This window comes from Mizuhopecten yessoensis, unplaced genomic scaffold, assembly GCF_002113885.1.
Source record: "Mizuhopecten yessoensis strain PY_sf001 unplaced genomic scaffold, ASM211388v2 scaffold3961, whole genome shotgun sequence".
Lineage (NCBI taxonomy): Eukaryota > Metazoa > Mollusca > Bivalvia > Pectinida > Pectinidae > Mizuhopecten > Mizuhopecten yessoensis.
In genome coordinates, this window is record NW_018405306.1 from 47888 (window position 1) to 73717 (window position 25830).

The 25830-nt window shown below is 37.4% G+C and overlaps 2 protein-coding genes across 2 annotated transcripts in view; one reads left to right on the plus strand and one right to left on the minus strand.

Annotated features, from left to right (window-relative positions):
- The window catches only part of LOC110448267, a gene marked incomplete at its 5' end in the record, with an annotated part of 49429 nt that extends 35856 nt beyond the window's left edge, over window positions 1-13573 (plus strand). The window contains 8 exons of the mRNA XM_021494434.1: window positions 1961-2185; window positions 4325-5067; window positions 7705-7828; window positions 8082-9221; window positions 9796-9993; window positions 10656-11017; window positions 11613-11681; window positions 13053-13573. Coding sequence (XP_021350109.1) covers window positions 1961-2185; window positions 4325-5067; window positions 7705-7828; window positions 8082-9221; window positions 9796-9993; window positions 10656-11017; window positions 11613-11681; window positions 13053-13073 — 2882 coding nt within the window. The remainder of the gene's footprint in view (window positions 1-1960; window positions 2186-4324; window positions 5068-7704; window positions 7829-8081; window positions 9222-9795; window positions 9994-10655; window positions 11018-11612; window positions 11682-13052) is intronic.
- Window positions 13574-23486: 9913 nt separating this feature from the next.
- The window catches only part of LOC110448243 (WD repeat-containing protein WRAP73-like), a 65886-nt gene continuing 63542 nt past the window's right edge, over window positions 23487-25830 (minus strand). Inside the window, exons 13-14 of the mRNA XM_021494396.1 lie at window positions 24511-24618; window positions 23487-23846 (exon numbers count right to left, since the gene is read on the minus strand). Coding sequence (XP_021350071.1) covers window positions 23731-23846; window positions 24511-24618 — 224 coding nt within the window. The 3' untranslated portion in view covers window positions 23487-23730. The remainder of the gene's footprint in view (window positions 23847-24510; window positions 24619-25830) is intronic.

Here is a 25830-nt window from a genome sequence, read left to right on the forward strand (position 1 = left end):
ATCTTCTATACTATTTCACCTGGAGTAACCAGATTTGGTATACAAGGACATCTTAGGATGGCAGAGTGCAAGAATTAGGTCACTGTGACCTATGACTTGACCTTTGACCTTTACTTTTGAAAAAAATTGTCCTTTGCATATCTTCTGTACAATTTCACCTAGAGTAACCAGATTTGGTGTAGAAGGACATCTTAGGATGGCAGAGTACAAGAATTAGGTCTCTTTGACCTATGACTTGACCTTTGACCTTTACTTTTGAAAATTTTGTCCGGAGCATATCTTCTATACTATTTCACTTGGAGTAACCAGATTTGGTGTACAAGGACATCTTTGGATAGCAGAGTGCAAGAAGTATGTATCGGGCTACTTCCCTAAAAGTAGGTACTGTACATGCTTACATAAGTGTACTGTTTGTTAAATATAGAAATAACTACTTGTGGGGGACTATGGATTGCCTTGCAATATTTTGCATTGTTCACCAAATGAGTTTGTGAGCGTCTGGGCGGGTCTAATAGGAAAAAATAGATGTATATCTTATAGATACCTTCAACTTCCATAACAATGGAAGGATTTAAACCAAATTTTGTATAAATGAAGGATGTGGTACCCCACCACACCTAGAGGGCAGAGGGACAGGGTGCAATAGGGGAAATAGAGGTAAATACTTTAAAATCCTTTTAATTCTGTAGCAATGGAGGGATTTTAATCAAAACTGGTCGAGAGCATCCTTGGACAAAAGGGACTCAATGTTTATTTTGTAAGTGAAGAGTGTGGGACACGTACCTAAGGGCAGAGAGTTGGGGCCCAATAGTGGAAAAAGAGGTAGACTAATATAATCTATAACTTTACATAATTGGAACATTATGGATTTTGAAACTTATTACTATTAAGGGTGTGTCAAGAAACTTGATTCTAGTCATGAGTGAATGTTGATGCTGTGGTAATCAGGGTGCAACAAAGCTTTTGATCATAGTGCGATTACCAAATGGTTACAGTTCCCTTTATAGGAAATAGTTCAACCGTTATCACTTGTGTATATTCTGTAAATATATGTAGTGAAGTGTTAATAAATTTGTTGAATTTATTTCATTGTTGTTGATTCTACCTCCATCTTCCAGTATTCACTACTCAACTTCATGACATTCACCCTATAAGCAGATATAGAGAAGCTAGACATGAATAGAAGAAGACAATCATAAATATCAGGATTTGGCCCGGAGGTCTCCGACCCAACCTTAGGGACTAACTCCCTGGGTCATACCATGGAAAATGTTGAGATCACCCCTCCATAACCATGTACTATAGTTATACCCCCGCAACAAAGTTAGGGGGGTATACTGGAATCACCCTGTCTGGATGTCTCTGGATGTCTGTCTGTCTGTTGTCTGTAGTAACTTGTCCGGAAAGCTCCTCCTTAATTAACAGGTGGATTTCATTGAAACTTTGCATGAATGATCAGTATCTTATGTAGTTGTGCAACAGCATTTTAATTTGGGATTTCGAACCTTTTTGATGGAGTTATGCCCCTTTTTGTGAAATACTTGTTTATTTTTTTGTTATTTTATTTTTTTGTTTTTATTAAATTAGTGATTACCATAACTTATTACTGGTGGGAGACTATAATGCTTTGCATAAATAAGCCTTTAGCGTACAGTTCTGGTTGATATAGGAGCGGGGGTATTAGTTAGCCTTTGGCTTACAGTTCTAGTTAGTTCTTCTTGAAACTTGTAGTTCTTGTACTTCTTTGATAAACTGATATGGTACACAGCAAGTTTTAAATAAAAAATAAAATACCATGAGAGCTATTGAGACCCCTTGGCCAATAGCATTTTCATTGTTGTAAAAAAAAATGTTTACATTTTGAATTTTGATTTTTGATTTTTTTCATTAATTGTTTGCTTTTTATGTCTCAATTTTCACACATACAATCAAATTGTTATGTTTACTACTTTTACTGCAGAAGAACTGACATGCAAGGACCAAGCAAACATGATCAAGAAAGCAGTTTTGGAAGTAAAAGACAATAACAAGTACTTGCAGGAAATCAAGATACTTGTTAAGTCAACAGAGGACTTTGATTGTTTTCTAGCGTGCAAGGAGACAAAAATAGAATCACAGGAACATGGCTGGCTCGCAAAATACAAGAGAAATATTTCTGCGACAGTAGGGGATTCGTTTGGTGCCGGTAAGATTATGTATAAAACAGTTTGGATATACTAGCTGGTAATATTTTGCATACCTGGTCCAAAGTATCTGATAAAAATACAAGTAAATATTTAAAAGACTACTTGTTAAGTATAAATGAAATGTTTTGCCTATGTGTGGGCTTATGGTTGTATGATGCAGCATTCATTCTCTATCTATCTGTCAAAATTTTTCATTCAACGAATTCTTTTTGAAAATTAAAGGACTCGGGTCAGATATGTTAAAAACTTTAACAACATTTTGTAAAGAGTCCTGATACAATTTGTCTTTCTTTTTGGTGCTTGGGTCATGAATATGAAAATCTTTTAAAGTTACCAGGTAATAACATGCATGAACACAAAAATTCTTTCAGGATTAACTCATGGATCTGGACCCTGACCCCTCAGAATTTATATCTAGGTCTTTTTATGGGAAAGATAGACCGCAACCATATATCTATTTACACAAACATAACATTATTTTTTCATGATTGCTTAAAGTTGTTAATATTTAAGGTCCTCCCTCACTTTTATGTGTAAAAGATCTTTTATTTATATGTTTTAAACTATCAGAGCAATATCTAAGTTTGGTATTTCGGCTGCATGGCACGTAAATCACGGAACTTATGATTTGGTCATTATTCTTTTTATTTTTAAAACTATCAGAGCAATATATTACAATTGTCCATGTAACGATAATCAGCAACCAATAAAGCTTACATGTATATACAGTTAAATTGTTATAAAAGTATCATCAAGTGAAAACGGCATTCTTTGCATGATGCAGTGATGTAAGATAAAAAATAAAAATAAATATCCTAAAAACGTTAATTTTTGGGAACAGAGGGGACAAACACCATTTATATGTAGGTCTAAGTAATAATTAATTAATTAAGATGTCTTATAAAAAAGACATGTAATCTGCATACATTGAAGATATCTTGGAAAATAAAGCAATCTTTAAGTCATTTTATATAATGATTTAAGAAAAATCTAGTGATAAAACGTATATGTTTCCATGCTTATTCATTTGTACTTAAAGAATATCAAAATCTATATAATTACCTGTAATTGATCAAGATCGGGTTATCTCAGTCAAGAGCTAGGATTCTGTGACTATATATATAGTTCCAACTAAGGGGTAAGCTGAGGTTGGAATATTACAGAATCTTAGCCCAGTAATTGATCTGTTATCTTGCACCTTTTAGTTGGAAAAAATTATTCAATTCACAGCAAAAATAATCACTCTTTATTTGCTATCCTGGTCCGAAGGATCATGGTGAGCTTATGCCATACCGCAGCGTCCGTTGTCCGTCGTCCATCCGTCAACTTTTCATTTAAAACGGTACTAGTCCTGAGTGGCCCAGTAGATTTTGATTAAATTTGGTCTGGAGCATCCTTAGGCCAAGGGGACTCAATTTTGGATGAACAGGTGGTTGTGACCCCCTTGGGGGCATAGGGGTGGGCCCAATAGGGGAAATAGAGGTAAAACCTTTAAAATCCTTTTTCTACTGTAAGGGTAAAAGGATTTTATCCTTATTAATCTGGAGCATCCTTTGGCCAAGGGGACTCAATTTTAATTTTTTATAACCAGTGGATGTGGCCCCCGTGGGGGCAGAGGGGTGGGGCCCAACAGAGCAAATAGAGGTAAAACCTTTAAAATCTTTCATCTATCGTAGGGATTAAGGGATTCCGTCCCAATTTGGACTGGAGCATCCTTGGGCTAAAGGGACTTAATTTTGTTTAAACAGCGAGTGTGGCCTAATAAGGGAAACATAGAAAATACTTCAAAATCCTTCTTTTCCTGTAGGAATGACAGGATTTGTCCAATTGCATATAAATATAACCCTTCACTAACCATGAAATAAATGTACACTAGCTACCAGGTACCTTTGGCTATTTCAACTTCAATTTTGCAAACATTTCCAGGTGAGCAATACAGGCCCTCTTTGCCTATTGTTTAATTAAGTATGCTACACATACGTCCCAGACAATGATGTCACACGTGGGAGGACCTTTATTGTTAAACAATGTTTCTGCCTAATGTCGCACACATCACATATCTCTCTGACAAAACAACAAGTAACATTTAGAGAAATGCACTGTATGTTTTATAATATTTTACCTTCAATGTTTTTTAGATACAAGCAAATGCCCATGGAAGATTGTAAGATACATCAAGAAGTCTGATTCTGGGTTTAAAGTGACAGTTGTTGCAGACAAGAGAGACATCGCAAATGTCATGGAAAAATTCCGGTCAGAAACTAATAACCAGGATGACACTAGGAGCCTTCGTGGCAACCAAACTTTCACTGGAGACGGTACAGTACAAGGTGCCACTGGTGGTCATCATGATAACCAAACTCTCACTGAAGAAGGTAGAGTACAGGGTGCCACTAGGAGCCTTGGTGGCAACCAAACTTTCACTGGAGACGGTATAGTACAGGGTGCCACTGGTGGCCATCGTGGTAACCAAACTCTCACTGAAGAAGGTATAGTACAGGGTGCCACTGGTGGCCATCGTGGTAACCAAACTCTGACTGAAGAAGGTAGAGTACAGGGTGCCACTGGTGGCCATCATGGTAACCAAACTCCCACTGAAGAAAGTAGATTACAGGGTGCCACTCGTGGCCATCATGAGTACCAAACTCCCACTGGAGATGGTAAAGTACAGGGTACCACTGGTGGCTGTCATGGTAACCAAACTTTTACTCGAGACAGTAGAAAACTTTGTGCTACTGATAGCCATCGTGTTAACCATGAAAACACCAGAAAAAAAAGAGACATGGACAAAACAGGAGTTCATACCCAGGCTAGACACAGTCCAGTTCAGCAGCCTATGCACCAAAAGGGCAAACAGCCACTTCCAGTTCAGGAAAATGATGTAAGTCATTTTATTAGGGCATTTCATTAGAAGATGTAAAGACCTGTTGTGTTTTGTTAAATGCTTTTTAGGTCACCTGAGCTTTGCTCAAGTGACCTATTCCAATCACTTTCCGTCCGTCGTCGTCCGTCGCGCGTCGTGCGTAAACTTTTTACATTATCAACTTCTTCTCAAGAACCAGTGGATGGAATATTTTCAAACTTGGTCAGAATCATCCTTGGTAGATGAGGCTACCAAATTGTAAAATTGGGATTCCTATCCCAACCCTAGGGGCCAGGGCGGGGCCCAAAAGGGAAAATTAACCAATATTTCAAAAATCTTCTTCTCCAGACTCAGAGGTATTACAGTCATAGTTTATATAGGGAAACAACACTTTTGGGTATATTTTGACAATTTTCAGTTGGAAATTATTTTTACTTGGCCAGAATCATCTTTGGTGGATGACGGTATCACATTGTAAACTTGGAATTCCTGTCCCATCCTCAAGGGTTAGAGCGGGGCCCCAAAGGGAACATTTACAAATATTTTAAAATTCTTATCCTTTGATGACATGACAAGTATTGTACTTCACTTAGTTTACATGCTGATTTCCACATCACATCTAAACAATAAAATAAAGCTACCAGTACCTATGATATAACTCAGGTGACCGCTAAGGCCCTTGGGCCTCTTGTTATTATTATTTTTCTATAGAAAATGTGTTTTAGTTGTTTATGTACATTAAAGCCATGGTCAAAAAGGTGTCATTGCAACATTTTCAATGAGATAAAAAAAAAACCATTAGGGCTACCATGATGCCATATGTCAAAATCTTGAAACAGCCATAACTCAAAAACAATTGATTATATAGCATTCATGCAATTATACCATTTTTAGATATTGGTCTGAGCTAACCTTAACTCATTACATGTTATTAGAAAAATGTCAAATTAAAATCTCCCTGTCTGGTCAAAGGTCACTAATTTTCAACTTGTTTTTTCAACTTTTTTGAAAAATTCTTTTACCTGTTGAAGGGAAATTCTAGCATGATCAATTTGATGTCTTCATTTTTTTCTGTTATGTTTACTGTTAAGGTCATATGCCATTTTAAATATTTCATTTGATCTTTTTGAAATAACAACAATACTTTAAAACCATATTTTTCTGAAGTTCTGTTAAGCAAATTTCATGCAATCTAGGTATTTGTTTGCCTGGAGTCCCTACATTGGTTCAAGAAGCACTGTAGTGGAATTCCATAGTTTCTTCTTATATAAGGTGATGGTCCTCTACCTGCATCAGAAAGGTTCCAAATTTTATCCAAAATGGCCAGAAGGGGCCGCTAGGGAAGGATGGCTGACACAGTGTTCATTCTATACATTTGTATCACGAATAATTTTCAATGGATTAACTTCAAACTTCATAGGAAGGTTGCTTACCTCAAAAGCTGGAATGAGTTTGATAAACACCATTATCAAATAATAATTTATGGCGTTATGCCTCTTTATTCAATTGTCAAAATGGGGTCCTCTCAATAGTATTAAGCAATTTGTAACAGATCAACTTCAAAGGGAGGTTAATCAAAGTGTAATTTATGGAGTTATGCCCCTTCAGTTAATTGGCAAAACACTGTCTACTCATTTATAACAGATTATCTTCCGTCCGTCTGTGTGTCCCTCTGACCGGTGTCAACTTTTCACTGTACACAACTTCTTCTCAGTAACCAAAAGGCCTAGGATGATGATATCTGGCCAGTAGCATGCTGGGATGAATTACCTTCATCCATTTTCAAGGTCACAGGGGTCAAATATGTTAAAACCAAGAGGCCTAGGGTGACGATATTTGACCAGTAACAAGTAACATGCTGGGATGAATGGCTACCTAGTTTGTTCAAATGAATGACCTTGACCTATATTCAAGGTCACAGGTGTCAAATATAATAAAAAAAACTTTAAACAACTTCTTCTGAATAACCAAGAATCCTAGGGGTGATGATATTTGGCCAGTAACATGCTGGAATAAAGGACTACAAAGTTTGTCAAATGAATGACCTTGACTTTTATTCAAGGTCACAGGGGTCAGATATGTTTAAAACCTTTCAACCACTTGTTGTGAATAACAAAGAGGCCTAGGGTGATGACATTTGGCCAGTAACATGCTGGGATGAATGGCAACCAAGTTTGTTCAAATGAATGACCTTCACCCATTTGCAAGGTAACAGGGGTCAAATATGCTGAAATCTTTAAACAACTTCTGAATAATATAAAGGTCCAGGGTTATGATATTTGGCCAGAAGCATGCTGGTATGAAAGGCTATAAAGTCTGTTCAACTTAATGGCATTGATTGACTTTCAAAGTCACATGTTTAAATCCTTTTATATATTCTAAATTATATTATATTATAAAATACACTGGTATGTTGCCTGTAGCTCTATTTTAGTCCAAGATTAATACCAGGTGAGCGATTCAGGCCCATTAGGCCGCTTGTTTTTGCCCTGGATGACTTAAAAGTACAACCTTTTGTCTCCATATCTGTGTCTTCCTAAGTGTTTTCACTAACACTTTTCACATGACCAAAATTTGGTCAAGTGACAAAATGACCTGGTTCATCACTGTCGTTTTATTGTTGAACTCTGTATGGTTTGCTTTATGTTTTTCCAGAGAGGAATCAACTCTGTCTTTATGGCTGACTACTGGCCATCACTACCGACATTTAGACAGCAGGATGAGAGCGGTGGCAAGTCTCAAAATGAAAAACTTCAACCTGGATCTTCACAACATCAAGGTAAGTGATATTACTGTGATCATACATAGGTAATCACAAAAAACACCTGGTTTCCATTTTGCATTTCATTCTATCTGTTTTTTCATTCCTAAAAGGAATCTTTAATAAAACTAATTTTTGATCTTTTTAATGAAAAATAAGCCTTTTTACATGTTGATGATGAGATAATTATTCTAGGAAGAAGAAATCATTTATTCAGCAATTATTAATAAGGTCATTTAAGGCTGTTGATAAATCTATGTCGCCATTGTAGCTACTGAAGATTTCTCTGTGGAATGGATTTGCACAGCAGTAAAGGTGAAGATAGAGAAACTGGAAGATGAGGAAAAAGAGAAAATGAGCTTCTATCCAAAAGGGAATAGCAACCTTATACACTATCTCTGTAAGCATGATTTAGCAAATCTAGCTGCGGAACAGGGCTGGAAACTCATTCTGGAAAACAGGGACCAAAAACTTGTTGCTAAACTTCTGATTAAAAAAGAAGTCCCAATTGAGAACTGTAGAGATAAAGTCAGAGAGTTAATTGTTAAAACTCTTCCCAACTTACATGAAGAGAAATGCTACCTTTCATCTCTGAGCAACAAGGAACCTAGTGACAGAGACCAAGGTAACAAGGGTCCGCTACAACAAGCTCTTGCTTGTCTAGTTCCATTGATCAAAGCTGGTCAAAATCAGGCTGACGTTCTGTATGACAAGGATTTGGATTGTCTGATCATAACAGGCCCTACAGAAACTGTCAAACAGTTACACGTGGAGGCAAAGGTCAAGTTGTACAGTGTTACCATGGAGACAGTTTTAGAGTCTCCATCACATGGATGTTTGTTGAGGACATTTAGGGTCATTGATAAACTGAGAGGTCAGTATCCAGGTCTCACAGTGGTTGTACAGGATTGCAACACAAAAATAACATGGACTGGAACTGAAGAGAACATCAGAGGTGGTCGAGAAGAGATGGAGAAGTTTGTTAGAGAAATTAAAGCGAACACATTCCATGTTTCTACGGTGATGAAGAAGCTGCTGTTGACACCAGAGGTAAAACACTACATTGATAATGTACTACATAGGGACGGTATCACTTGTGTATGGCAAGTTACTGAAACCAGACAAGTAGAGGTTTGGTCAATGCAGGTTTCATCTTCCAAGCGTGTTGGGCTCAAAATTAGAGAAAATTTCAAAGAAGAGGCCTTCTTGGTAAAGGACTTTCCATTTATTTTAGAAGTTTCAAAAGTAGGATTTGGTCTCAGTACCTCAGAGATGAACAATTTTTCAGTGGAAGAGACCTCTGACACAGTCCACGTAGCTGCAAAGTCTGATACCATGCAAAAGATTTACCAGTATTTGCAAGATTTGGAGGATCACCAAACTCCTGGAAAACAATCATCAGTCAATACAGGTAACTTGAGATAATCATCTAAAAAAAGACTTAGCTATATCTTACACATTGTAGCAGGTCTCGGCTGGGTGACTACCGGTGACCATGTAGGTAGCTTAATTGGTCCAGGATTCGAATCTAGGCCTGTCACTGTTGCAGTGATGTGTGTATGAATCAAGGTTGTTTGCACTTCTCTTCCCAAATGCACTGATTTGAATGATATATGGCACACAGAACCCTTACACCAAGGGGATGTGAATGGAGTTTACAACTAGGAGTTACATTCCTTACTTATGGAGTTATTCCCCTTCAAAAGTGCTTCACAGATTTGAATGATACTTAGTACATACAACCTTTACATTGAGGTAGTGTGAATTAGATAATGTGAATTTGAGTTGCTTCCCTTATTTGTGGAGTTATGTCCCTTTGTTTGTTTAAAAACATTGTTGGCACTAACATACTCCATCAATTCTAGTACACTCATATTTCAATTTTGAGATGTATTTTTATTGGCTCTAATTAGGATACTGTTGCGATTGACTTTGAATACAAAAAACTAATTTCTTAATGCTGACCACTCTTATTAACTTCCTAGAGGGAGATAACTCCGAGAAGACAACAAGTGGCTGTACTATAGAAGTACGAGGGATGGACAAACTTACATCAAACGACACTGTAGAACTCTACTTTGAAAGCAAAAGAGCAGTGGGTCGTCCAGTTGACATTGAAAACTTTGATGCATCAAAAAGAGAAAAAGACGGTGTCATCTTCATCACATATGAAAATGAGGAAGGTAATATATCTGTTACTGGTGGACAAGTGATCTATACAGCAGGCTTCACCCTTACTCCTGCCATTTAAAATCAAAACAAAAACTTCTGCATTTTTATTTTCAAAAATGAAATGTTATAAATAAGCTAGTTGTATACCCCCACTGACAAGCTTTAGGTGAATCAAAGGACTTATACTGGATAACCATGATCCGTTATTCTCTCCGTGGGTATTTTTGTCTCAGGTGTCTTTTTTGAAGAGAAGAGTAAGATATCAAACTGACATAGAACTAATGAAGATGTTACAATGATCGACACCTAGATCCCTCTTGAATTTCTTGTTTCTTAGAGTTATGGCCCTCGAAACTCAAAATTTTTGCTCCAGAAACAGGTGTAGGCACAAGCTTGGGGTATATATATCTTTGCGAGCTCGCTCACGTTCTCCTGATTGTATTGTTAAACTGTTTTGCTGCTAGCTGTTGATAGTGTCTAACAGTTTGCTGCCAAGAGTATTTAGGGGAGGAATTGTTTTTGTTAAGATATGACCAAACTTATATCAAAACATGGAAGCTTATTTTTAGTTGAATTTCAAAGGTTTGTAACAACAGTAGGGATTCTAAGCAGTACTGTTACCTGTTGGATGTTGTACATGTATGTTTTCCAAACATGATCAATTTCCTTACAGTGGTACACAAAGTTTGCCAGAAAACACACAAATTGGATGGGAAAACGCTCACTGTGCAGACTTACCATGAAATGCTGGGCCACAGGGTCAGCCATACAGAACCAACCTTTAAGGTCCCTTGCCCCTTGGTTATCAAGGATGCTGACCAAAATACAGTCCAGCACCTCATGCCATCTGACTTGACAAAACTGGAAAAACAGTTAAATGACCATCACGCAAAACTACATTGGCCAGGAGACATTCCCGGGCACCTGAAGCTGGAGTGCCTGTTAACAGAGGATGTGGTGGACAGCATTAGACTTGTCATTTCCTGGGAGGAGGTGGTTCAAAATATTCTGAGCAATTTTCTGGCTCAGGCACGGGTAAGTACACTGATATTTATTTATAGACTAGAAAGGAGTTGAAAGTTAAAATACTAATAACAGTTATGTTTTTAGGAAGAAAGCTCTGGTTAAATAGTAAAGAATACTATATTTATCCAAGGAAAACACTTTTACATTTCTGGCTGTTGTTCAATTGGGACAGGATATGCCATATACCTGGTTTGAAGCTGACCTACCTTTATTTTCAGTTTTAAGGGAATTCATGAAATTTGACCTGGTGCCTAGCTGTCCCAATCTTTTCATTCAGTCTTATCAATTCACCTTTCATGCAATCAGTCCCTCAAAGCTTAATGATACCGGGTAGTCCACTCCCCATAACAGATTTATCAGAGTAAAGTCATGTGACATTTTTTAGGTGGACGCCAAATTCCTTTTGTGATCTCATGTTGAAAATTTTGTCGTCATCTAGATAGAAGGATACTTATTATTGCTCTTTTGCACCATACATTTGAACGTTTCTTGTATATTCTGCTACAGTCACAATTAATAATTAAAATCTTATTTATAGTAATAATTGCAATACCTGTGACTGTTTAAAAACTTGTGACTGCCGTTTTTTTTATTGGTGATGCAGACAACAAAAGCTCAAGTTGCCGTGAGGTCTCCAGATGTCGCAGGATCAACAAAGGACTCTTTAGGAAAGGTTTGCTTTTTTAGAATACCATGAATCAGGTTACATTACGGCAAAAATTCTCATTTTCAGGTTTCTAGTTTGAGTTTTCTATATGTTTGCTCGCCTTACAGACTTGGGGTGAAAAATTTAAGATGGGGGGCTTTCGTGTTTGCCTTCGGTTAGGGACTACCAGCCGTCGTTCACCGACTTCTTCATTGATCCCGGCATTTGGGGGATGTTGTTGTCATGGACAGTATTGGTGCTGGGCCTGTTCTTTCGTGTACAGGTCCTGGGGTTGCTACGGACTTTCATGTGGGATTGTCTGTGTCTACAGGGATTAGTGACGCTTAGCTCACTACAATCCCAGCACCAATGCTGGTCTGGCTTTTCCACCTGGTCACTTAACCAGCCCCAGTCCTATTAAGTCCGGCCTGTAGTTTCCTTTGACCGGGAACCAAGGGTTTTTCTCCCAGGGCTTGGGTTTGCTGGTCAGTGGGCAGGTTTCCGGCCTGCAGGCAACCATGCTCTGTCCACCCAAACCAGCCTGTGGATGGTTTTGGGTCGCGGCAGCATCCAATTAGTTACGGGCCTGTATATGTCTGGGTTTCAACCTAGAGGGAGTGAAGGTCCACCTTTGTCCTTTGGGCAAGGTGGCCAGCCCCTAGACCATCTTTCAAGGTCACTGGGTTCAAATGTCTTAAAATCTTCAAACAATTTCTTCTCAATAACCAAAAGGTCCAGGCTCATGATATTTGGCCAGTAGCATGCTGGGATAAAGGGCTACCAAGTTTGTTCAAATGAATGACCTTGACCCACTTTCAAGGTCACATGGGTCAAACGTCATAAAATCTTCAAACAACTTCTTCTCAATAAGCAAAAGGCCCTGGGTACTGAAATTGGGCCTCTTGTTTATCACACGCAACAATAAGGTTTGGGAAGGGACGAAGGAACATTTTCAGTTATGTTATTTTCATTACCAATATTAAACCTCTCTTCATATTAACAAATATTTACAACCTATATTGATCATTACCCGGATACTTTTTATACCCTGACCAAAATGTACACACACACACACACACACACTCAGATATTTTTATACCCTGACCAAAATGTACACACACACACACACACTCGGATATTTTTATACCCTTACCAAAATGTACCCCCCTATGAAAAACCTTATATTTCTATATTGTTAATTAAATTGAGTTCAGAATTTGAACAGGACATTAGAGGGGAATATTTATCCACCCCTACCCCACCAAATCCCCACCCCAGGGGCCAGGAAACTATGTCTAAATAATTGTCCAATTACTGGCAACAATAACGTTTGGGGAGGGATGTAGAAACATTTACAATTATGTTATACTCATTACCCAACCTATATTCATTACCCAGGAGTCACTCAACCTTGACTGAGGTACACTTCATTGACAAGGACACACAGATGTGTGAACTGATACAGATGACCTTCACCAAATGTTTGCTGGAAAGTATGGGTCAAGTAGCTATGGAACGGGCGCTGGAGGTAGAAACAATTTCTCATCGTCTCCGGGGAATACTACCCAGGTTTGATTGGTCAATTATGAAACTGCTATATCTTGTTGGCGCCTTTCTCCACAAAGTTTATCTTTGGATATAACACTAACATGCACAAGGCAAACATTTTTCTCATATATTGTTAGTAAGAAAAATATCAACTCCTGGTTTTCAACAATTTTCTTCTTCAGTTTTGCCAGTCCAGTACAAACCAAACTTGGAACAGAAAATATTCTCCAATGGGACCTTCTATTATGTCCGATTTCTGTCCTGTTGATAATTTTCAAAGACATTAAAAATCCAAAATGGCTGCCACAAGCTCTGATTGGATATGATAATGATTAGAGCCACAGAAATATATCAACATGAAGTTATTGAATCGAAAAGGTTAAAATATTGGCAACAAACGGTGAAAAACCCATCAAATTGTCTATGACTATTTCTAGTTATTGCTTTTTAGGTCACCTGAGACAAGTCTCAAGTGACCTATTGCGATCGCCTTTTGTCCGCCGGTGTCCGGCGTTCGTCGTTCGTCGTCCCTCGTGCGTCCGTAAATAATTTAAATAAATGGGATGGGCAAAAAAAAGGTTGAATTGACTGAAATTTCAAAATCTTCTTCTCAAGACCAGATATGGTAGAATCAAATTCTCTTCATAGATGGAAGGGTTTTTAGGTGCTCTACGAAACTTGTGAATTTTATGACCCTAGGGTCTCACGTTTATCCCTGGGGAAGGAGGGGGGGGGGGCAAAATTTGTTATGGTTTATAATGGCAAATGATACTTTGAATATTACATATTTGATTGGAATTATAACCCTAAGTTGACAGTTTGATACTTTGAAAATTTTGAGCCATCCCTACCCCCAAGGGCTGTATGGTGGGGCCCAATGGAGTCAGTGTGTTAAAATAAAATTTCTTCATTTTCCTTGTTTAGAATCAGAGGTGCTAGTTTCAAATACTTTTCAGTATTAAATCTGCATGCTAGATATTGAATAAGGTGGTTTTATTGTATTTTGTCACTTTGAATAATATTTCTATTCATGTTAAAAACAAAAATCAACTCTCTGTATAAATATATCAGGTGACCGCTAAGGCCCATGGGCCTCTTGTTTTCTTTGTAATTATTTAGCTCACCTGGTCTGAAGGACCATGGTGAGCTTATGCTGTACTGCAGCGTCCATCGGCTGTCTGTCCGTCAACTTTTCCTATAAAACGCTACCAGCCCTGAACAGCCCAGTAGATTTTATCCCAATTTGGTCTGGAGCATCCTTTGGCCAAGGGGACTCAATTTTGTATAAAAGGTGGGTGTGGCCTCCCTGTGAGCAGAGGAGCAGGGCTAAATCGGGGAAATAGAGGTAAAGCCTTAAACATCCTTCTTCTACTGTAGTGATAAAGGGATTTTATCCAAATTTAGTCAGGAACATCCTTATTATGGGCCAAGTGGACTTTTTTGTATAAACAGTGGGTGTGGCCTCCTTGGGTGCAGAGGGGTGGGGTTCAAAAGGGGAATTTGAGGTTTTAATCTTAAAAATCTTTAAAATATCCTTCTGTACCATTGGAGGGATTTTATCCCAATTTGGTCAGGAGCAATCTTTGGAAAAGGGGACTTAATTTTATTTTAACATTGGGTGTGGCCCCTTTAGGTGCAGAGGGGCGGCTCAAAAGGGGAATTTGACATTTAAATCTTTAAAATCCTTCTCCTTCTGTACCACTGGAGGGATATATATATTATATCCAAGAATAATTTCCCATGCATTGTTGCTTTATTATCCAGGTGAGCGATACACTGCCCTCTGGGCCTCTTGTTTTATTTATAAGGTTTCATAATATTTCTTTTGCAATAACTTTTAACAGATTTGTTTATATTATCTGGAATTTTTAGGGTTAAGATGCAACCATGTTTAAAATTTTCAACATTATATGATATGATTTATGTATTTTTTACATTTCAAATTTCATAATGCATTCATCATTACTTTATGCTCAACAATGGGAGATTTGGCCACTGACCACTTGCTCCCTGGACAAAAAGGAATGAGGGATATTTCCCTTATTGAAGGTTTCAGAGGTTGACATCTATGATGGAAGGAGTTCACGGACATCCTTGTATTATTTAAGGTTGCCTACAATACATACTTGTGTATGGTGTATGTGGATCTTAAAAAAATATATAATTCAAAAGAGCTCCAGAGTTTACAGATTTTTTTTTTTATTAATTAGTAGTTGGGAGTCGGTGGACAATACTGTATTTACTTTAGGTTATATTGTACATTTGTGATTTGTGTCAGTATCATATTCTGTACATATTGTATCTGTGATATGTTAGAGTTATCTCCCCGTACTTATTTTCTTATTTAGTTGTGCTTGTGTAATTGGTGTAAGAGTTAAAGTTACATGCTACCTAACACATTATAGCTGATGTCTTTGTAAGGATTTAGGTTACATGGTACAATACTTATTACACTTATGATTTGTTTTAAAGTTAAGGTTATGTGTCACATTAAGCATTATACCTATGAGTTTTGTTAAAGTCAAGGTCATTTGCTAACTTAGTTACACATTATACCTGTGATTTATGTCAGAGTTAAGGTCATACTCAGCTGTAAATGAGTACGTGGTTGGGCAGCGGTAGAATTGTTGAGTGCTAGCTGTTAGCGCCGAAATGGCAGCTCCGGCTGTATGCTCTCCAGGGAGTTGAGAAAGATATTGGCTGGTTGCAAAGGCCTTATAACCATGGATAATAATTTGTGAATCGCTTTGAGATTATCGACCTACAAACTAGGTTGTGATAAAGCGATATATAAGAACCTCAAATTATTATCATTATTATTATTATATGCTACCTTATACATTATACCTGTGATTTACATTAGAGTAAAGGTCATATGCTACCTTATACATTATACTTGTAATTTATGTTAAAGTGAAGGTCATATGCTACCTTATACATTATACCTGTGATTTATGTTAAAGTGAAGGTTATATGCTATCTCATACATTAGACTTGTGATTTATGTTAGAGTTAAGGTTATATGCTACCTTATACATTATACTTATGATTTATGTTAGAGTTAAGGTCATATGTTTCCTTATACATTATACCTGTGATTTATGTTAAAGTGAAGGTTATATGCTATCTCATACATTAGACTTGTGATTTATGTTAGAGTTAAGGTTATATGCTACCTTATACATTATACTTGTGATTTATGTTAGAGTTAAGGTTATATGCTAGCCTTACATATCCTGGCGATTTGCATTAGAGTTACCATCTTTACATGTCATAATAAAGGGTATATGCTTCCTTACACTTTTTACACCTGTGATTTGAGGTATAAATTTATGGTTCTGTTAAGGTCATGCCTGCTACATATAACTTAGTTTATTTTGAACGGAGGAATAACTGCCGCTTTATTCAGATCATAGTCCATAATGTAAATATATGTATTTTCATTATGATTATTTTTTAGTTGTGTCCAAATTTATGTATTATCTTTGTTACATTACAATGTATGTTGTTAAATCTTTATTCTGTCAAAAAATTAACATCATGTGACAAGATCAATAAATAATGTCAAAACCTCCTTCATCTGAGAAATCCCAGGGGTAATACTCTCTTGTGAGCTCTGCCCTCAGGAATATGTCATGACCGAGTCAAAGGCTCTGTGCATGTACAGCGTCCACCTTGTGAGCTATGCCCTCAGGAATATGTCATGACCGAGTCAGAGGCTCTGTACACGTACAGCGTCCACCTTGTGAGCTCTGCCCCCAGGAATATGTCATGATAGAATCAAAGGCTCTGTACACGTACAGCGTCCACCTTGTGAGCTCTGCCCCCAGGAATATGTCATGACAGAATCAAAGGCTCTGTGCACGTACAGCGTCCACCTTGTGAGCTCTGCCCCCCTGGAATATGTCATGACAGAATCAAAGGCTCTGTACAGGTACAGCGTCCACCATGTAGACTAGTTTAATCCTTTGATGCATGTTAAAAGAATCGCTTGGAAGTGTAACAGTAAATTGAATGGCTTTGAAGTTACATGGTTGTTGCTCCTCTTTAACCTTCCAGAGTGACAGGTATCAGCATAGCAATTGGTCAGGTGTTTTTTTTATCTGAAACCACCCAATAGCTAACCAATTGTTTTCAATATATTCCAGAGGTCAGAGAAGGAAAGTGAGCATAATCCATGTGATTTCAAGAATAAACCTCTTTATATTAAAACTTTCATGTTAAAATATCTTTATGTTAAAGCCTTTTGATGTTATGTTAAAGCCTCTGTCCTCTTGTTGGATATTTAAAGGGCGTAGATGTATGTATGTACTTACTTTCGCTCTCTGCACCCCTGTAATATGTCATAGCAAAATCGAAGGCTCAGTGTGCACCATCTTGTGGATGAGACAAGAATACTAGTTTGATCCTTTGAAGTACATCAAAATTATCTCTCGGTCGTGCAACTGTAAAATTGACTGGCTTTGAAGTCGGTTGTCACTCCTCTGTAATCTTCAAAGGACAGGTATCAGCCTAGTGATTGGTCAGGTGTTTTTTTAACTTGACCTATCAAATAGCTAGCGGCGTGCCTTCAATTTTGCAATGACATATTCCAGGGGTGCAGGGAACGAAAGTGAGTTTAAGCCCGGAGTATCGAGGATGGAATCGTGTATGGTTATGAAAAAAGTAGGTAAGATGTTTCTTATGGAATGTCTGTTGTGTCGAACTTTAAAATTATGATATCAAAATAATGATGACATAAAACATGTGGGCCATGGCATTTACAGTCTTTCTGAAATGTCATATGAATTAAGTAGGGTTCGTTGATGGTATTGCCATACAGTGGTAAATGTAGTTAATAATTTCCATGTTTTACTTGTGGGCCTTCATTATATATAAGTCAATGTAGTTAAGAAACGCCAACAAGTTTTATTTCATTGTCCTGTGCTTACTGATAGCTTGAAGAATATCTTCAGATGTTGAACTTAAAAATTTATAAATTGAAGTAGTAATTTGTAATTCCTTATTGATTTAACTTACCGGTATACAATTTGAATATTTGAACTTGATTTGCCATAAATTAATATGACCCATTGTGAACATTGCATTGGGACTTGTAAAAGTCTAAAAGTGTTTTCTATAATTTTCCTATTGCAATAAGTCACGGGTTTCACAATAATATTTTTTCTCCCACAACAACTATAGGTTTCCTCACTCCCAACTCATTGGATAAACTTGCTAGGGGTTGGTAAACATTTTTGGTTACCCCTGGATGTTATTAGTCCCCCACTGGTTCCGGGGGGGACTATAGGTTTGTACTCTGTCCGTCCTTCCATTCGTCCAAGAAGTTTGTCCGGGGCATATCATCTATATTATTTCATCTGGAGTGACCAGATTTGGTGTACAAGGACATCTACTGATGGCGGAACGCAGAGTGCAAGATTTAGGTCACTGTGACCTATGACTTGACCTTTGACCTTTTTTTTTTGAAAATGTTTGTCCAGGGCACACCTCCAAACTATTTCACCTGGAGTAACCAGATTTAGTGTACAATGACATCTTGGAATGGCGGAGTGCAGAGTGCAAGAGTTAGGTCACTGTGACCTATGACTTCAATTTTGACATTTACTTTTTTATCCAGATTTGGTGTACAAGGAAGTCTTTGGATGGCAGAGTGCAAGAATTAGGTCACTGTGACATATGACTTGACCTTTGATCTTTAATTTTTTTAAAGTTTGTCCGTGGTATATCTTTGATACTATTTCACCTGGAGTAACCAGATTTGGTGTACCAGGACATCATAGGATGAACTATGATCTCACTTTGACCTACACTTCCTGACATAAATGTGATCTTTGTTAAAATACATAAATCATCACCGGTGGAGGACTATGGATTGCCTTGCAATACTTTGCCTTGTTTCAATGGTCATGCAATATTCTAATTATGACTTCAAGTAGCAATGCTTTGTTGTGTCATCTTCCATTGTGACATCATAGTTCATGGCAATTGTTTCCTAGATTGAAAACAGGAATGATGTATGCCAAAGAGAAACATGGTTTTCTAGACATAATATCTGAACGTTGTGGGAGAAAAAAGGTGCTAAACTTGTGATGGTAGGTTATCATGTTTATATCTAACTCTCATTAGTTCATTTTCAAACTGTAAAAGACACTCTGTAAACCTTGTGTCTGTATACATTTTGAAAATTCAAGTTATATAAACATGATTACCGATCATCACTTTCTAGGGAACCTCTATACATCTATAGATAATTTCATATATAATATGAAAGTGTGATTGTTTTGTTTGTCTCAAATCTGATAAAATGCATTATTATGCTATAATAAACTGTTCTTTAACCAAAGAAATTATTGTTCATTAAAAATAGAATTACAAAAGAAGGTTGTATATTAATATAAATAAACTATTGATGATGAAATCAATTAAGTGTCTTATTTGTCCTGTTCATGTATCAGCATATTTGGTACAAATTCGTTGCAGATTTAATAGCAATCCTCTGAATCCTCTATGGGCGGATTGGTCGATAGGTTAACACTCCAGCCTTCCAAGCAGGCGTCCGGGTTCGATCCCCGAAGTCGTACGCATGGATATTCAGAGAAAGTGTTTTTCTCCTGTCGACACTACTCCATCAACCCAGGTGGAGTATACAATGATCTGGGGTGGATGTTGCGGTATCTGTGCTGTAGCATTCAAGTGAGGTGGCACTATAAGTGATGCCATTGGAAGCAGTCCTACTACAAACAGAACACTATACATCTCCAGCACACACGCAGGCATTAACACACATAGGGAGATATTAGCCAGGTGACATAGGACTATAGCGCCTGATAAGGCAGCTCCTGCGAATTCCTCAACACTGTATTGATTAATGTATATGCTAATTGTATTAATTGTATATCTATGTACTGTAAAGGGCTTTAGAGTGGCTTCTGTTAGCTAGATAGGGCGCTATATCAAATGCTGTATATTATTAGTATTATTATTTATCATTAAGAACTGTAACTCCCTATCTGTTCTATCTGACCAATGACTCGCTTGGGTGAAGGGATACTATTTTGTTCGTGATCCATAATTTAATGTCATGGGTCAAAATTTTGAAAGAAATCAGAAGGATTTCTTGGAAAGTGCAATGCCTAGTCATAATATTTGGCCTGCTGCTCCAGTGACGTAGCATACATGACGTATGCTTGTATGCTTAAGCCTACACTAAAAATATTAAGAAGATTTTTTTCAATCATATCTTGGAAAAAATTATTTGCTACGCCACTGTGCTTGTAAGATTGAATGGTTTATAATCTCCAAATAAACTACTTCCACCTTCATTCAAGTTTAAAATTTTATTTGACCTTGGTAAAGAACCTCTGTGAACAATGCTTAGTCATGTTATTTTGCCAGAAACTTGCTGGGATGAAAGGCTATTAAGAATGTTCACATTAAATTACTGGGAGGTTCAAACGTGTGAAATCTTTAATGAATCTGGCAAGTGAACCCTATAGTAAGGATAATTTCTTGTAGCTTTCTTGGAATGAGTTATTATCATGAAGTTTGTTTAGATAAATGACCATCTCCACCTATTTTAAGGATCACTCGAGTTGAAGAATATGTTAAAATATTCAAATGACTTTTAAATGTAGCGTGTTGCTTTGAGTAATATGATCTGACCTGTAGCTTTTTATGTAAAATGTTATGTTGTTGTACCCTCACTTCTGTGAAATGGAGGGGAGTTTCTTTTGTGCTTTATTTGTCCCTAATGGCTTCCAAAGTGCTCCTCCTATACATAATCAAACTGAGTAGGTCAGAACATGGACCTGAAGGAACATTTAGTGTCACCATTAAAAATAAGGTTACTGTGACCCTTAAATTGACCTCTGACCCCTGTAAAGGGAAAACTGTTTTAACAGCATTTCTCCCATACTATTTCCTAAACAATCATCAGACATGGTATCAATGTAGGAACAGCACAGTCCTGTATTTTGACCTCTGACTTATCAAGAGTTGCAGCAGTCATCTTAGCCAAAGGGCAAACAAATCTATGTAATTTTCCCTTCTAGTCCGGAACAACTAGACAGGATTAATATTAGAGACGGCATTGCGATCATTCCTGGATATCAAAGACAGCACTAAACATTTTATTTGGAACACCATTTTGGGATGGACATGATTTGTTTGTACTCGGTGGTATTAACTTACAATCCCTGTCCCACTGCAGGCAAAACATGAGAAAATTCCAAAGTAATTGTTTTCCAAGCATGGAGTAACCTCCCCTTAATCTTGTTTGGGATATACATGTCACCGTAGTGGGACCTGGCCGGGAACCTACAACTGATTACATACCCAAGTTTGGTACAGCATCTATATTGTGATTGAAGGTCCAGGGTTTGAATACCAGCCCAGCCCTATTGCATTTTTACACTCCGAACACTGTTGTTGATCTTTCATGAATATTTTTCCAATTCCATCTTTTATAATTTTTGAACACTTTTTTTAAGTTCTTGAAGACACGGGTTACTTTTAAGAAATGATTTATTAAAGCTGTGGTTATGGCAGTAAAAAAAAAAAAAAATCAAAGTATTTACAGTTTTGGTTGTGGTATGGTGATCCACAACTGATACTTTTCTTAATGGGTTTACTGCTGGCCTATATTACAGCATTATACACTGGTAATTCCACTGAGCAAGGACACTCTTTTCATGTTACTGATAGATTTCAAAATGATAAACAAAGCATATATTACAATTATTTCGATTTTATTGCTCAATTCCCTCAGAATTTGCATATAACAATGTATACAAGCATTTTATAATACCAAACAATATCACTGGGTAAATTGTATACAGTATATACCTATTATAAACATGCATACTGATTTACAGTGTGTTAGTGTGTCACTGTACAGAAGATTACCTTCAAAGTCATATTCACAAGACTAAACTGCTATACAGTAGTACTCCAGGACACATACTGCAGTTAAGTATAATTCAAACATTTGACAGACATTAAAAAGCTATATTTTCTTGTACATAATCTTCACAGTGAAAAATTTCAACCTCGCGAAACATATAAAGTAACACAATACCAAAATATTCTCTGAAGAGACGACCATTGAGGTTGTGATGCGATATAAAGCATGTCGAGCGTGACAATAAGGACGGACAAGACAAAACAAAGGCATACACGTTTGGTACGACGGCTTCTATGTCATCACATGAGCAATGAAACTTTCAGTAAGGTATTGCGTAACAATCGGAATGATTATTGATTTATATATGTGTCTCGGCAGCTACACTGGTAATTACAAAGTGGAAGAAAACATGCTTTTTGCCTATAAAACACATTAACAAACCTACATCTAGCATGAACCTAACCACACGCTGCAATGAAACATTACATTTAGTACCTGTTTGAACCAATATCCAACCCTCGGTGTATTTACTATATAATCTACTGCTAATTTAACATGTTCACACACTGGTTATAATAACTTATTTTAAATAGCCTACTAGTACACAAAATCTATATCTTTTTAATCAGGATTTTAAAATAAAAGACCTTTCCGCAATATTCAAAATGTTTTCCTTTCCGAAATTATCTTCAATTTTATTTTTCACACGGAAAGCTGTGTACCGTCAACAATTTCTCACTGACATCAGAACTACAAGGATCATCTATAACTACAGCACATTGTCTAGTAAGATCTCTTCAAGAAATCAATCAATCAAAAGTTTAAAGAAAATTCTAAGGAAAACAATACATTGTCAAATAAATGTATATCAACATAAGCTTCAATTTTGAATTTCATTCCTCCAAAATAATTGTCCTTTGCAGTTATCTTCTCCATTTTTATATCAAGAAAACAAAAAGATAGTGATACATGCTTTAATGTTTAAATATATATACTTTCCTCAACTGTTACATGCAAGATACTGTGTAAACATACACATTATATAAAAACAATTTAACTGTACAAATTTTGAATTAGTAAATAACAAATTGATCTTTGTGAAAAACAATATGCATACATTAGTGCGAGATATATGTATTCACAATCAACTACATGTATTCGTAATCAGGGATAATCCTGGATGCGGCCATTGACACCTCAAAACTGAAATTGACTCCTCCATGTCTCAATTTTCTTTCAATTTTACATAAAATGGCCCTTCTTAAATTTGATATTTACTAAAAATTGCTGAAAATGGCTCATTGCTCTCAAATTCCAGGATTTTCCCTGATAATACCCTAAAATCTGAAAAATACGCCACGGCTTATTTTCGTTTTTAATACGGAATCCCTAGCTTATGTCTTTGTTTTTTTGTATTTTTTATTAAAACTGAAATTACATATCTTTATACTACATGTATAATGCATTTTTACAAAAGAACAACTTTTTTGATGAAAGTGGAATTCATGGAATTTTATGTCTGAAAGTTTTCCCCATGGAGATGGAGAATTGTATGCCTTGGATATCGGACATGTTTGTGAGTAGCACTACAGGACGGTTTGTACATAAAACATGGGACGGCCGTCAGCTGTCCTGGTTGTTGGTGTCAGTGAGGTAGCACACACACATCTGGTCTTTACTTAACAGCAGTATTGTGTTACTTTCGGGGTGCCACTTCAAGGATTGGACGGGAAACGAACCTGTAAAACATTACAGAAAACATCTATTCAGTGTTGGACCATTCAGATAACAATCATGTTTCAACATTCATAATCCTTATTTCTCTTTTCATAATATTGAAGACACATTTTACAAGACCTGGTTAGTTGGCATTTGCTGGTTCAATTGTAAATCAATTTTTGAGGTCTTTGACTGTTTTTGTTTTGTTCTTCCTTTTCAGGATTTAATGTGCTCGCAACAGCTACAGTCATACAAAAATAAGGAGAAGGTTAGAAAGAACAGAAAATATACAAGTTCCAAGTGATGCAACGGGGCGACAAATCAGATTTGGTTTCTTCAATACACTTAGAGTTACTTATAAATAGTTTCAAGTGCTGGACCTCTATAGGTCTTCTCAATTCGACTCGATCGTTGTATCGCATCGAACTTGAAGTTCGCTTTCAATCGGTGCTCTGAAGTTATATAATATTTCCAATATCCCCTAAGAAGAAGATAGAAGACCCCTCCCCTCCTACCCCGAGTCTTCTGAAACCCCATTTTATTTGATTTTTACAAAGCACACTGTGAGCGGGAGGGGTAGGGGGGAACATGGCATTCTATTTTCCTTCATCCACAGGGGCTAACAATAATTGAGGTCTTACACTATATGTTTGCAGTTACATTGTATTATGATAAGTTACTTACCTTCGACAGGCACCTCCACAGAGAGGCTGCCTGCGGGTGACCACATGTACAGTTTGTTGGAACCAGTACACACAGCCAGGCGGGCCTGATGGGGGTCCCAACACACACCTAAAAGTACATAAAACTGCAATATCATATATGAACTTCCAATTCAAACCTGTTCATATTACCAATCCCATTAGAAGACCACCAGAGTTAAAGGGACCACTTTTAATGTTCACCAATGGATATCATTTTGAAACAGAACTGTATTTAGAGGTTGCTTGCATAAGAGACTACTTTCCTACTTTCCTGGGGGAGGGGAGGCTCTTAGTACAGGTTTAACTGACCCTCGAATCCTTCATATACCCATCACATGTCTCCTCAAAATACACAGCATATCTTCACAGTATACTGTTTGATCATCAAGACAAATAAGACATGGATGTCACATGTACACTGGATGGAAGAGGCCTGGATGGGAAGAGTACAGAGGGAAGTCTTAAACACAAAGAACCTGGGAATGTTTACCTAGGCCCATTTCGCGTATTTGGTTCAACTGTTTTTCGATGTAACATCTTCGGATATAAATCCTGGCGGACCTGCAAATGCTTATGCAGGCCTTGCAAGGCTTTGTCAAGGCTCGCCTGAAAGCAGCATCAGATTACTAGGTCTGACCTTATTTCATTAAGGAACAACAGTTCAACCGTTTGGATCGCTATTAACGAATGAAGTGTCTTGACGTCCCAAACTTACACTGAATTGTGGAGGTCTGGATGAAGACAGTACACAAGGAAGGTCTCTGGACATCCCAAACTGACAGGATTTGGGACCTGTGTACTTACCCTTGCTTGGGGAGGTCTGGATGAGGACAGTACACAAGGAAGGTCTCTGGACGTCCCGAACTGACAGGATGTGGGACCTGTGTACTTTAAATCCTGGCGGACCTGCAAATGCTTATGCAGGCCTTGCAAGGCTTTGTCAAGGCTCGCCTGAAAGCAGCATCAGATTACTAGGTCTGACCTTATTTCATTAAGGAACAACAGTTCAACCGTTTGGGTCGCTATTAACGAATGAAGTGTCTTGACGTCCCAAACTTACACTGAATTGTGGAGGTCTGGATGAAGACAATACACAAGGAAGGTCTCTGGACATCCCAATCTGACAGGATGTGGGACCTGTGTACTTACACTTGATTTTGGAGGTCTGGATGAAGACAGTACACAAGGAAGGTGTCTGGACATCCCAAACTGGCAGGATGTGGGACCTGTGTATTTACACTTGATTGGGGAGGTCTGGATGAGGACCGTACACAAGGAAGGTCTCTGGACGTCCCAAGCT